The sequence below is a fragment of the Ostrea edulis genome, chromosome 3, assembly GCF_947568905.1.
Source record: "Ostrea edulis chromosome 3, xbOstEdul1.1, whole genome shotgun sequence".
Taxonomy (NCBI): domain Eukaryota; kingdom Metazoa; phylum Mollusca; class Bivalvia; order Ostreida; family Ostreidae; genus Ostrea; species Ostrea edulis.
The window spans coordinates 5,230,281-5,244,122 of record NC_079166.1 but is presented as its reverse complement, the minus strand read 5'-3'; the positions used below and the strand labels follow the sequence as shown (position 1 = coordinate 5,244,122).

General features: G+C 34.6%; 1 protein-coding gene across 2 annotated transcripts in view; it reads right to left on the bottom strand.

Moving 5' to 3' along the window:
* Positions 1 to 13,842, bottom strand: part of LOC125673319 (collectin-12-like) — a 36,459-nt gene that overhangs the window by 8,636 nt on the left and 13,981 nt on the right. The window contains exons 3-4 of one of the 2 annotated variants that reach the window (XM_056159805.1): positions 11,871 to 11,956; positions 7,922 to 8,009 (exon numbers count right to left, since the gene is read on the bottom strand). In XM_056159805.1, coding sequence (XP_056015780.1) covers positions 7,922 to 8,009; positions 11,871 to 11,956 — 174 coding nt within the window. The remainder of the gene's footprint in view (positions 1 to 7,921; positions 8,010 to 11,870; positions 11,957 to 13,842) is intronic. The other variant, XM_048909859.2, reaches the window with a different exon arrangement.

Genomic DNA, 13,842 nt, shown 5'->3' with positions numbered 1-13,842 from the left:
CTTACCGAACTTTCACAGGAATATGCAGACGTATTGAATTAAATTGATTAATGAAGTAATAAACCGAATTACCAAAGGAATGAATGTGATTGCCGAACCGAAATGCATCATGGGATGTAAACAAGATAATCCGCCAAAATGGGAGAACAAAGACAAAGGGAGAAAAGTAAGTACAAAAGCGTGCTATTCCATGGTGCTACTTTTTATTCTTTGATATGAAGCTTCAGATCATTTGGGTCATATTGCTTCACAATCTAACTGATTGTAGTTGTAGGCCTGTAGATTAAGGGAAATACTGACCCCAGGATCATGAGCATGAGGCCCAGGCTATGCTGAATTTGTATATGGCCTACTTGCATTGAACGATTGGTGCTAGATGTAAACGGTGTACACACTCAGTGCCTAGAGAGTCTGAGACGTGTAGTGGGCTCAATGTTTCTTCTGTGACTTGTGACTGAGTGCCAACTTGCATCAACCTAATGTGTGGTTATTTCATCAAGGGCGGATCCAAATTTTCAAAGTTGCAGGCAGTGAGGCTCCTTGAGAGGTGAGTCACACTTAAAAAAAAACGCGGCAAAGGTGATGACATAGTACATATATATTAACAACACCAATTTATTACTTAAACTTTAGAATAGCCACTTATCATTGCTTATGGTATCTTATCATCAGCTGAACATGGACATGACAGTGAACTTGACCGGTGATATGTATCATATATGTATAGTAATGTTACATGACCACCTGAGATACATATAGGTAGTAATTTTATTTATTATGGTTTGGTCATAGTTTGAAAGAAGTGCACGACTGTTGTGTATGTAGCCACACTCATATGAAATAAGTACATGACGGTTGTGCAAATGACTGAAGCAAAATTGGTAAATGACAGCCAAGCGAGTAGCCAATTACATCATGTGTCCAACAGTTGGGAGTATATCTCACAGATCATCATCTTTACAATAGCTACAGTGTGGTTGAGTGAAAAGAATTGATGATTTACATTTTACAGTCATATGAAGTTGTATGTTTACTTTTATCATAATGTCCTTCTCTGTAAAATGGAAATTATCAAGTAAACAGGTGGTGTTTTATTGCAGTGCCAGAGATCATACATGCATTATGGCCCTCCAGTCCTGAGACTCGCAAACTAGTGTGTAAGAGAAAGCATCTGATCCAACAAGAAGATCGTGTGGACACTGGCAGAATTGTCATTTTGAAATGGGTGAGAACTAAGTATCATATTTCAGATGCACACTGTATTCTCTGCAATACACACATTTTACGGTCCAGTCCTCAAATGTTAATTCTAATTTGTGTATGTTTATTATGTTGATAATGCTCCATAAATAATTTATGGTTCATAGTATATATGTCATGGGGTTAAAATACAGTTGTCCGAGGTCTGGGATCTAAAGTTTATGGGGTGGACTAGTTAATTTTCACCCTCCGTTTGCCTCCAATAGTCCGTCAGACCAGCAGTATCAAACAGAAGAAAAATATTTTAAAAGTATAACAATAAAAACATTTTGGAAGGAAGCGTGTACTTTTAATGATTGAAAACAAATTGAATGTGTTTTATGAAAGTGAATTTAACGAAATTCTCGGACTAGTTATAGATTAAAAGTTGATTTTTTTTTTACTTAATTTTTTTTCTTGAACAGTTATCTGCCCTTTAGAAAATAAGAAGTGGAAAAACCCCAGATTTTCTAAATATTTCCGTGGTAAACTTATTAATTTGAAATCATATTTTGATAAAAGAGTAAGTTTGTGCAACTTTTTACCAAAATATCTGGATTAAAGTCGAATCGTATTATAAATTATTTGAATGAAATATGTTTTTCCCACATACTTCAATGTAAACTTTAAGGCGTGATTTATCGATTAGTAATCAAAATTTTGAAAAATCTTGTGGTAGAATATTTTGATTTTACCGACCCTTCAAAATGATACAAAGATAAGAAAAATCCCACCATTCATTTATTAGATACAAAATGGATCAGTTATGGATGGTCTACCTTAAAGTTATGGACTAGTGAATTTCTCAGATCAGTGAATGTTTTATGAAAATTCAAATATCTGGTCATTGTATACTATAATGTTGGACAACTTGTTTATTAGAAGATTGATATTATGAAAGATAATTGTAATGTGGTGTCTTATTTCACAAAATTAAAGATTTATGTTAAAAAATGTATATCATTGATCATTAATGTATGTTATATATTTTTCAGCAACCAATGCCCTCAAAAGATGCATATCCGAACTCACATTGGAGATACCTGATAGCAGCTTTGGATAAGAGTTGCCTTGGAGATGATTATTGACGAAATACCTAGTTTTTGAAGAAAAAAACCCCAATGCATTATAGGAAATACGGAACTTAAATTAAGTCACATTAGCACTATATCGTGCCTTTTTGTTAGACACTAGACATATTTAAGAACACTTGTTTTTTCTGCAGTGAAGCACTAATGTATCTTCATGTGAAGTTCATCGCGAATGATCAACCGACATATTATGATATACTCGACATTTAACAATTGTTTCTGTTGAGTCTGTGAAATTATATTTACAAAAACATTAATCTCATAAAATAAATTCACGATCCAGTGATCGAACCACTAGACCGTTACAATGATATGTATTTTTGCTATGCAAACATTATGTGATATTATGTTTATGGATTCCTGTATTGTTGGCATTGTTGGAAACACAGTTGGCAGTCTAGAAAAAAATATGTTTATGCATAAATGTTTCAGGCAAGGACAACGTATATCCATTTACTTAACGTAAGGCACTGTTTTTGACTTTATCACGGCATCATGTACATGATACCGCTTTGTGAAGTCAGCACACACTTTTTTAAGTGTGAAGCTTGACACATAGAGCACATGGTATTGACACAGCCACTTCATTACCAAATACACAATACCGCTTTGTGAAGTCAGCACACACTTTTTCAAGTGTGAAGCTTGACACATAGAGCACGTGGTATTGACACAGCCACTTCTTCACCAAATACACAATACCGCTTTGTGAAGTCAGCACACATTTGTTCAAGTGTGAAGCTTGACGCATAAACACAATAAATTTATCCAATATACATGTTGATACATATTCATAATTTTTTTTTTCCATTTTTAACATAATGTGTCCACCTTCATGATTTTGTTCATTATTGGCACACTTTTTCATGCAGTGCTTTTTTGTTATTTTATCTTCCAAAACTGCATTGTACAAATATTAATTCTATTTTTTTAAAACATATTTTACCTGGTATTTGTATAATCCATATTCAAATTTAGTATTAAAGTTAAAAAAAAAATCTGCGAATTTTTGTAATTGTTACAAAAGCATGAATTAATCTTTGTTATGTTGTTTCACCATTTTGAATTCTGTTATTTTATTGAATATATATGTACTAAGTAAATATACAATGTTCAAATAATTGACATGAAATTGGTGTAGAGTAAATGTATACTATGTTCAAATAATAGACATGAAATGGGTGTGTGAATTATGTGTTCAATTTAGAAATATTAACTGAATTGAAGATGCGCAAGTAAATTATAGGGGGGGGGGTAAAAGTTTTGCATACAAATATATGGGGAAAATCTTTAAAAATCTTCTTCTCAAAAACTACTGGTCCAGGAAAGTGGAAATTTACATGAAAGCTTCCTGACATAGTGCAGATTGAAGCTTGTCTAAATCATGGCTTCCGGGGATAAGTTAGGGCCGCAATAGGGCATCAAAGTTTTGAATAGAAATATATAGAGAAATCTTTTAAAATCTTCTTCTTAAGAACCATTGAGACAAATAAGTTAACATTTACATGAAAGCTTCCTGACATGGTGTAGATTCAAGTTTATGAAAATCATAGGTTGGGGCCACGATAGGGACTAAGGTTTTACATAAATGGAAGTCTTCAGATATGGCCAAGGTGACTCAGATAAGTGATGTGGCCCATTGACCTCTTGGATTTTACTGTGGAATTTGAAACTCATACATTAGTATCAATATGACGAAATTGAAAAGTGGATAAATAGATATGAAAATGCTGATCTACCAAATGAAGGCATATGTGTACACACACAGATATGTGTGTGTGAAACTGCGCATAGCCCTACCCTAAACATATCGTATAAGGGACATTTCCTACGGATGGAAATTTGCGATTCCACCCAGAAAAGGTAGCAGAATTTATTCTGCGGTTTTATAACATTTCTATCTCTTTAGAGAGAGAGAGAGTGCGATAATTTTTGTGGATTGTCTCTATCCGCAAAAATGGACAACTGCAGAAAATGCCCATTATATGGTTTATTATGATAGAACCTAAGTACATAAATAATTGTATTTTAGTACTAGAAAAGGTCGTCTTTCCGTAAAGTTTATAAACAAACATGACCTTTACAAATTTACGTCTAGTAAAGGTAATATACAGATGACCTTTAAAGATTTACTTTCTGTAAAGCCAAGGTAAAGATGAACTTTACATATTTACTTAAAGTAAATTTAATACAAAAGATGAACTTGCTTTTGAATCACCTTTAATAAAATTTACAACTGCAGTAAAGTTTTGTAAAGCCGTTTTTTCAAGCAGTGAAACCTAAGTCGTTAAAACAGGTAGTGACAGTTCCATCGTCAAACGCTCGGCATCAGATGTGAATGTCACGAGTCCTCGGAGATGACCTTAAAAACGGATGTCCCGTGTCGCAGTAGATGTGGCACGCTAAAGAACCCTCACTGGTCAATGGCCGTAAGCGCAGAGTAAAGGCCCAAATTTGAAGCCCTTCATCGGTCTTGATGACGTCTCGATATGAGTGAAAAACTCTCGAGAGGGACGTGAAGCAAGATACAATCAATCAATCTACAGTGACATAACATGTTTGATAGTGTAATTAACTTAGTACTTCTCGTCAGATGGTGCATAGTCATTTTAAACAACTTAGGTATTATCCATTTGTCATCCATAGCTGATACACATATGTCCTGAGAGTACGATTTGGGAAACTTTTTTGCCATTGAAAATAAGATGGGTTGTCTGATACGACTTGAGAGAGACATGCAAAGAGATATTATATACACATGTACATGTATTCAGAGATGATGGAGAGGTGGCCTTGGTAAGTTATTGCATAAAAATTTTGTGGCAGTCAGAAATCTGCCGTTTGATTATTATAGCAGATTCTTTGACTTGTAAGAGCTAACTCAAATCCAGTAGCAACACATGCAGATTATATAGTTCGCCTTTGGAGTTTTCCGAAATTCAATTTTGCTACCAAATTTTCTTTGTGTTTTCGATTTAGGTTTCAAGTTTTGTAATCACGGTTATATGAATCGGGATAAATGACAAGTATCTCTCTCTGAGCATTGTCATACTCTCAACCACATAATTCTACACGATATTTATCTCATATATTCGGATAAAGTCAAATGCCTTTCCATGATGCTCAAGAATTATATCAATTTTAGGTTCTGACTGGTTTAGATCATCGGACGCAGTGTACATTTTTCTACAGGTTGGATAAAACATCCCCCTTTAGCAACCAAATCAATATACTGAACTTTACTTATAAAAAAAAGCCATTGTCCCGTCAGAATCCAGGTTAGAATAGGTTCTCAGTACCCCTTTGCTTATCGTAATAGGCGACCAAATGGGACAGTCCTTTGGATGAGATCGCAAAACCCGAGGTCTCGTTTCACAGCAGGTGTGGTATGATAAAGATCCCTCCCTGCTCAATGGCCGTAAGTGCCGAGCATTGGCCTAAATTTTGCAGCCCTTCATCGGCAGTGGTGACGCTTCCATATGAGTGGAAATTCTCGAGCGGTCCGTTAAACAATATACAATCAACCAACTAATTTATTGTGTCACTTTTATTCTATACAGAGTTTTTTAAATGGCTTCTACTGTTTTTGTCACACTCTTTACCACTTTGTGTTTTTTCCTTGTACTTGAGTTCCTTTGTTACAGAACAGCCATTTAGGGGCGGGGAAAAGTGTCGATAGTTAACACAGGTTGAGTGAATGTCTCTTAGTCTTACAGTTTACTTGACTCGGCGCAACTTTGTCAATGCTCAGTTTTACTTCTAGTAACACATATATTTGTAAATTATTATAACACCAGCGATAGAAACCATGCAAGTCACCATTTAAAGCTAGTAAACACTCTATTCCTTTATTATTCTTGGGACTTTGTCTTATGTGACATCTTTATAAGTAAGTTGAAAATTGAAAAGGTGTTCAATATTACGTATGACAATATATTTATCTATTTTACAATTGCAGATTAATATAATTCATTAATCTAAATTATTCATAAATTAGTTTATTGTTTGTAATATGTCATATTCTCAATAGTCGAGCCATTATTTATCAGGGTTTCCCCCATTTTTGCATTGTACACGCAAAAGTAATCCATGTGCTTTTTTATTGATTATATACATTTACGGGCTTCCATACATGAGATATATCGTGTGAAACTTGGAAATGTGGACAACGATTTTTATGTTGAAAGTTATATTTACTAACTCAAGATTGCATATATACCATATAAAGATAGGGTCTATGGATTATAGTATTTAGGAATGAACCGTTTTTCAAACTGTTTATTTAGTATTAAATTTATATGTTAATAGGTATATTTTATTTTGGGAATGTAGTATACACTGTATAATTTCGTAAGACATGAATTTTGTAGACATTTAAAAATATGTACCACTTTCCATAATACACTGTTTTCTATTTTTATACGTATTTCTCACAAATGTCCTCTATGGGTAGTCCCTATCCCGTTGTTTGTGTTTACAATGTGTCGTCTTTATTTCGGTATGGAACACCGTAGCAGTCATGTTGAATTGCCAAAAAAATTATACATTCAAATAGCCATATCTTGAAAACGCCCCAACATAAATTTATCAAACAACCTTCATTTACCTTTATTTTATACACACTTTCAAAAAATCATAGTGTAGAAAAATCCCTAGAGGGGGAGGTAATGTGTTACTGGCCTATGGTCTAGTTCCACCCACGCATGTTGACAATTTGTTTTGCGCCTTACTGTGAGAGTTCTCAAAATCTGGGGTCCCTTGGGTGTACGTGAAGCAATATGAAAAATAAAATGAGATTCAAGTACATATTCAACCCCCCAAGTCTAACTCGTAAATACTCTAGTCCTGCAAAGTGTATCACTAAGAGCAGTCTTTAAGGAACTTTAAGGAATTCAAACAAGATGTTAGTAGAGGTTTCATGTCAGTTTCAACCAACGTGCACCACATAGGTTTAGGTAGATATGTTCGTATTGCTCTGTAGAGTTGTTTGCCCAACTCTCTGTTTTGTATTGCTTATAGGACTATGCGATGGGTGATGTTTCGTTATCTTTGTCTTTCACTGTGCATGTGACTGGCACTGCATGGTCATGGGATCAATTTAACGTCAAATCCTCACATTTTCTGTACATTAGAGTTTATTTACCACAACATCTCACTTCACCTTATTGTTTAGTGGAATTTGTTTCTCACTTTATCATGTATGTAAAATCTTGTATCTAATTCAGGTAAAAGTTTTATAAAAGTACAAAGGGAATGAAAATAAGAGAAAGTTCACTGAAAATCGAAAGAATACGAGCTATAAATTACAGTTCACTAACAATAGACATAATCTGAGCAATGATTTACAGTTCTCTAAAAATAGACATAATATGAGCAATGATTTACAGTTCTCTAAAAATAGACAACACCCGAGCTATAAATAACAGTTCTCTAAAAATAGACAACACCCGAGCTATAAATAACAGTTCTCTAAAAATAGACAACACCCGAGCTATAAATAACAGTTCACTAACAATAGACAGAATCTGAGCAGTGATTTACAGTTCTCTAAAAATAGACAACACCCGAGCTATAAATAACAGTTCACTTACTTTTGAATAGAAAAGTGGAAGCAAGCCAGTCTGACTCTTCTTGGTCCCCAATCTCCACCAGGTGTGAACATCTCTCCTCACACTCCCGCTGTAATATGTTTGTTGAATATCAGTTCTATATATAAATCAAATACGAATATAAGGTGAATCCTAGAAGTAGCATGTATCCCCTGTTGGTAGGTCACACACGCCGTGAGTCCTGTATTTTGACCAGGTAAACGATGCAATATGCTGCCAAGATTACTGTGAAAAAGAACGGTCTAAAAATATGATGAGACATATGGTTCCCTAGGATAAGGTAAATTCACAATAGTGGATAAAAGGTGAATATAACGAACAGTGATCAATCCCATAACTCTTATATGCAATATGAAATAGATAGTTGAACAAACACGGACCCTGGACACACTAGAGGTAGGGTCAAGTGTCTAGGAGGAGTAAGCATTTTCTGGATCAAATTTTACATCGAAATATATAGTAGAAAGTATTTTTTGGAAACTCCTCATGGATCGCTTGGCTGATTAGTCATATTGATGGACAAGCATCCCAGGGTAATGCAAGTTCCAGTTTATTGAAATCATGACCTTGGGGGGTAGGATGGAATCACTAGTAGGGGAGTGGATCTTTACATGACAATGGAAATATGTTTTCCAATCTGGAGAACAGCAAAATCATGGTTAGTCATAACAAAATACAAGAATTCTCAGTTTCTGCAAAATCAAGTACCTTTAAAGCATTACCCGAGTGGTCAAATGGAGCCTCAGTAGGAGATAAAAAATTTAATAACAAAAGCTAGGAAAAAATCTTTATAAATATTCTCAGGGTAGCTAAACCAGGTTCAATCATGAAAAGTGAAGATAATGATCAGTGATTCAATCATATCAATATATAAACATCTTCATTCAAAGCCCACAGGAGGTATGTTTGCACAATACAAATTCGACAGATGTTCAAAGTTTTAATCTAGACTTAAATAACAGATTAGAAACCTCCCCAAGTTTCATTTTATCTTGCATTTCCTTGGTGTTTTTTGTAAAAATGCACACATTAATTTAAATGGCATGCATGTATACCACTTTAAAGAGATTCACACTTCATATTTGGAGAATTTAATTTCTTTAAAAGTGTATTTTTGATTTCTACATTGAAGTAGACTTAGGAAATAATTTTAAAAAAAACTGGGGTCGAAATGTTTGTTACTGAGCGACAGTGTTCTGTGTTAACACAACAAAAACACTGCAAATAATTTTTTACAGAAAATAAATACATAATCATGTTTTCTAACAATACAGATAAAAATGAATACAAGCAATCGGAATAAAAATAATGACCTTTTTGTACTTGATATGCGAAAAAAATAATCAAGGTACGCAAGAATTTGTTCTGCGTATAATCAGTTTTTAAATGCAGGCTACTGACAAAGGACTTGGTGGTGAAAGGGTTTAACAGTCTTTTTTAAACAGCATTTCACAAATTATACGGTCGTTATAATGATCTAGTTTTCCAATACAACCAATCACTGGGTCAAATACTATCTGACTTTTTTCATACCGATTGGCATACTGATTTTGATGACGGATAACTCTGTTTACCTGAACAAGATAAAGGGATCATGTCAGGTGTGACATGTCGGCAGGGAATGTTTACTCTTCCTGACCCAACCTCTGGTATATCCAGGTGTCCGTGTTTCCCCAAATCTCTAGTTTTATATCTGGTGCATCAAAATTGGTACCGTATAAGTTTTACATTATGGCCCCTGGGTCGAGGCCTCTGCTGGTGGACTGTTAGTAACCCAGACTCTCTACAGCCCAGTAGCTAAGTACTTCGTTACTAGGTTCAAAATACGGATGTATATTCGGTTGCTGTTATAAAATTTAAAATTCATTTCAAAATTAAGGTTTATCTCCCTCACGCATAACTCTTATCCTTTGACGAATTTGACTCCACTTTTTTGGCACACTGGTTTTCCCTATCATAGCTATAAAACTTCATTGTTATTTCGGATTTCAAACATTTCGGTTGAGCATCACTGAAGAGACATTATTTGTCCAAATGCGCATCTGGTGCATCAAAATTGGCACCCTATAAGTTTTACATTTTAGGAGTTATGAGATTGATCACTGCTCGTTATCTTCATCTTTCATGCAAGGTGAAGATAACGAACAATGACCAATCTCATAACTCCTATAAGCAATACAAAATAGATAGTTGGGCAAACACAGACTCTTGTACACACCAGAGGTGGGATCAGGTGCCTAGGAGGAGTAAGCATCCCCTGTTGACCGGTCACACCCGCCGTGAGCCCTATGTAAAGGAGTACGAAACTAGAATACATATTAGATGAAACAAAAACTGTAATATCATGCACTTTTTGACCAATCAACCCTCCCATCACAAAATTGAATGCCTGTCAAACCTATTCAAAATTCCAATCGACATATTTCCCCCAACTTGATAGGGTTCAGTAATAGATGCTTAGTATGTTTGTACCAGTGGGATCAGTATTGAACCACTAAAACTTAATTGTAGCATTCTACGCAGTTGTTCTCAAAAGCCAAAGAACTAACTTCTGTAAGAATGAAATATATCAAGTTCAAATTTCTCAAATCATATTAATACAATATTTTTAAAATATGTTTCACTTCAAAGTAAACTACAGTGAAGTCTGGAAAGGCGCTACATGATTCAAAATTGGCAAAATCGACTAAATTTCAAGAAATGCTTAAGATTTGTTTACCTTTGTTAGAAGTGTATTTGGCGATCATCAAGTCATTTCAAAAACTTTTTACGTTCGATTAATATTGACCATAGGAGTGAAATCAAATAAAATCAACATTAATTTATTAAAATTAACAATTCAGGCGGGAACATCACATATTTTAAACGGTAAACATGTCGACGAAAAATTTGCTAATCTTTGTTATATATGTCTCTGGTTTTACACATGAAGATTCTTGGGAAAATGTTGAAAATCTTCTCAGGAAAATCGTAAGGGGAACATACAATTTTCTCATGGACTATTGGGATGAATAGTCATACTATTATGCATGCAAAGTGTTTTTCAAAATGATGGATGTACAAAACTCGTTTATATAAATAGAAATGATATAAATCCTACTGCAGTATCGAAGCAAAATATGGAATGATCTCGTCATGGGATGATTTAATGTGAGAATTCCCAGCTGTTGAAATAAAAGTTCAACACTTCTCAAGATTCATACATGCAATGTGTTCTCCAGGAAAAGGCGCTCATTACTACGTGTAAAACTATCAAAGGCCAGAATATTGGAAATGTAAATTGTGTTGGAGATCCGATAATCTTTTGACACTCATAACAGTACAAGAATTGGTCCGCAATTTCTCTAAATTCCCTTTGTCTAGACACACGTGTAATATATGCATCTGATATGAAAGGGTTCCATATGTGTGTACAAATATGGTTGCTTTTAGTTTTTATGTCTTTTTTTAGAAATGACAGAATTCTACAATCGAAAGAGGTACGACATTAATTGAGTTGCATTTTTAAAATATTAAGTCGGTTGTTTTATGTAACATGGTCCCGGGATTATCAAGTGTTATGTGAGAAAATTAATGGCAACTTTCAAATACAAGCCATTAACTGAATGTTGATTTTTCTCCTTTAATTCAATTCCAAACTTCATACGCTTTGATTTTTGATAGGTGCGTATTTATTTTTAATTTCACGGGAACAGGTATTTTTAAAGTCAAGATCCATGTGTTCATTTAATTTAAAGTCTGAATTCACCTATATTTTAATCTAAAGTCTGAATCCGTCTGTATATTTAATTCCAAGTCGGGATCCATGTGTATCTTTAGTTTTAACAACCATTTCTATGACACGGATGATTCCGTATAAAATATAGTAGGAAACATAAAAATAATAAAAGCATAAAGCTGAATATTGTTCATAGAGGAAAAGGATATTTACCTTGGCGTCTGTCCAGTTGACTTTCTTTTCACCTAGGTAATAGCAATGATCCTGGTACTTTATCCAACTGGCTGCACAACCTGAAGCTTTCATCATCATAAATTAAAATATATATATATATATCTATCCATCTATCTATCTATCTATCATCTATCTATCTACTGAAACTGTTTTTATTTGATTTAACGCCTAAATTTACACAAAATATTCAATGACGTTGTTCATGTATAATATAAAAAGCTTTACAAGAATAAACAATACATCATATACACGCAAACACTCTCTACATATCCTAAACTAAAAACGTGTACATTAAAACTGTCTAAACAAATGTGTTTTCAATTTGGCTTTAAAAGTGCGTAAAGATTTGGACTGTCTTATTTCAGCCGGTAAACTGTTCCACCGTCTCGGACCAATGGTTCCGAAACTTCTATCACTGACAGTTTTACGCCTGTTAAAAAGGAACAATGTAGCAACTCTCAGAAGATTGAGCAGAGCGCAACTTTTCATATGGTACCAGTTTCGTTAAAAGTTCTGTTAAATACAATGGCACTTCGCCCACATGACACTTATACATGAAGGTCAATAATTTAAATGATATTCTAGAATCGATAGGTAACCAATGTAGGTCAATGAGAGCATCCCTAGAGCTTTAAAATTGCTTACGATTTGATACCAGTTTCGCACCCATGTTTTGGATTTTTTGCATTTTAAATATTTCAGTATGTGCTATGCCGTATAAAATCACATTACAAAAGTCCAAATGAGAAATTACTAAAGATAAAACCAAACTTTCTGTAGCTTCCTTTGTCAAATATTTGCGAATACTTTTAATCCTAAGATAATTGATCATAGCTATTCGGCATTTCCTTTTTATATGTTCCTTAAAATTGAGAGTTTCATCCAAATATGCATCTAAGTATCTTATATAACGTTCTGGTTCAATTTCATCACCATTAAAGTTAATAAATTTTGTGCTACATTTATTCAGTTGCCTCCTGCTGCCAAATAAAATGACTTCAGTCTTTGATGTGTTCATTTTCAGTTTATCTGCATTTATCCAATCGTTAATGTTTTCAGCAAATTTTTAAAGTTCTCGAATGGCTTTAGTTTCGTTGTAAATGGAGGTAGGGTTAAACCGTTTATTTGCAGTATGATCATCCGCAAATCCATGGACTGAAATTGTCGGAGGAATAACTTCGAACAATGTACCCGCATACGTAAGGTACAACCTAAGGAGCTCCCCTGCAGAACACCACACTGTAACTGACGCAGTGATGGAGACGTAGAATTAATGCACACTCGGCAAATGCACGGCCGTACGTATGAATCGACCCAAGTCAAAGCCGATTCAGTAACACCGTATTGTTTTTGAGCACATCAATAAATATTTGATGATCCACTGTATCAAATGCGGCGCTGAGATCGATCGCTATGAGAGCCATAACTTCCCGTTTCTTCATTGCATCTAACAAGTCACTCACGAGACTCAACAGAGCGGATTCGCAAGAATGAAAACGGCGATATGCAGACTGGTTTTTTTGGAAGGAGTTCATGGTCGTTAACCTGCTGGTTTAATCTGTAGAGCGCGGCTTTTCCAATATGTTTTAACAGAAACGGCAAATTACTAACTGGTCTATAGTTCGTGTATTCCAGTTCAAGACCCACCTTCTTTTACAAAGGTCTAACGATAGCTTGTTTCCATTTTGATGGGAAAACACCCTGCCTCTGCGATAAATTCACAAGTTTAGTTATAGGTGGTAACAATTCCTGTAAATGCCATTTTAGAACACTGGTTGGTAAAATGTCCGATTCGCATGATTTCTTATGTATTTCACCAATCAGTTTCGTTATTTCGTCATCCGATAGTTCCCGAAAAGATTCGAGTGGTGGCACATCTTTAGTAAGAGGTTCAAAGTTACTGAAATCTTGTAATGACTGCCTAATTTTGTCAATTTTGTTTATGAAATAA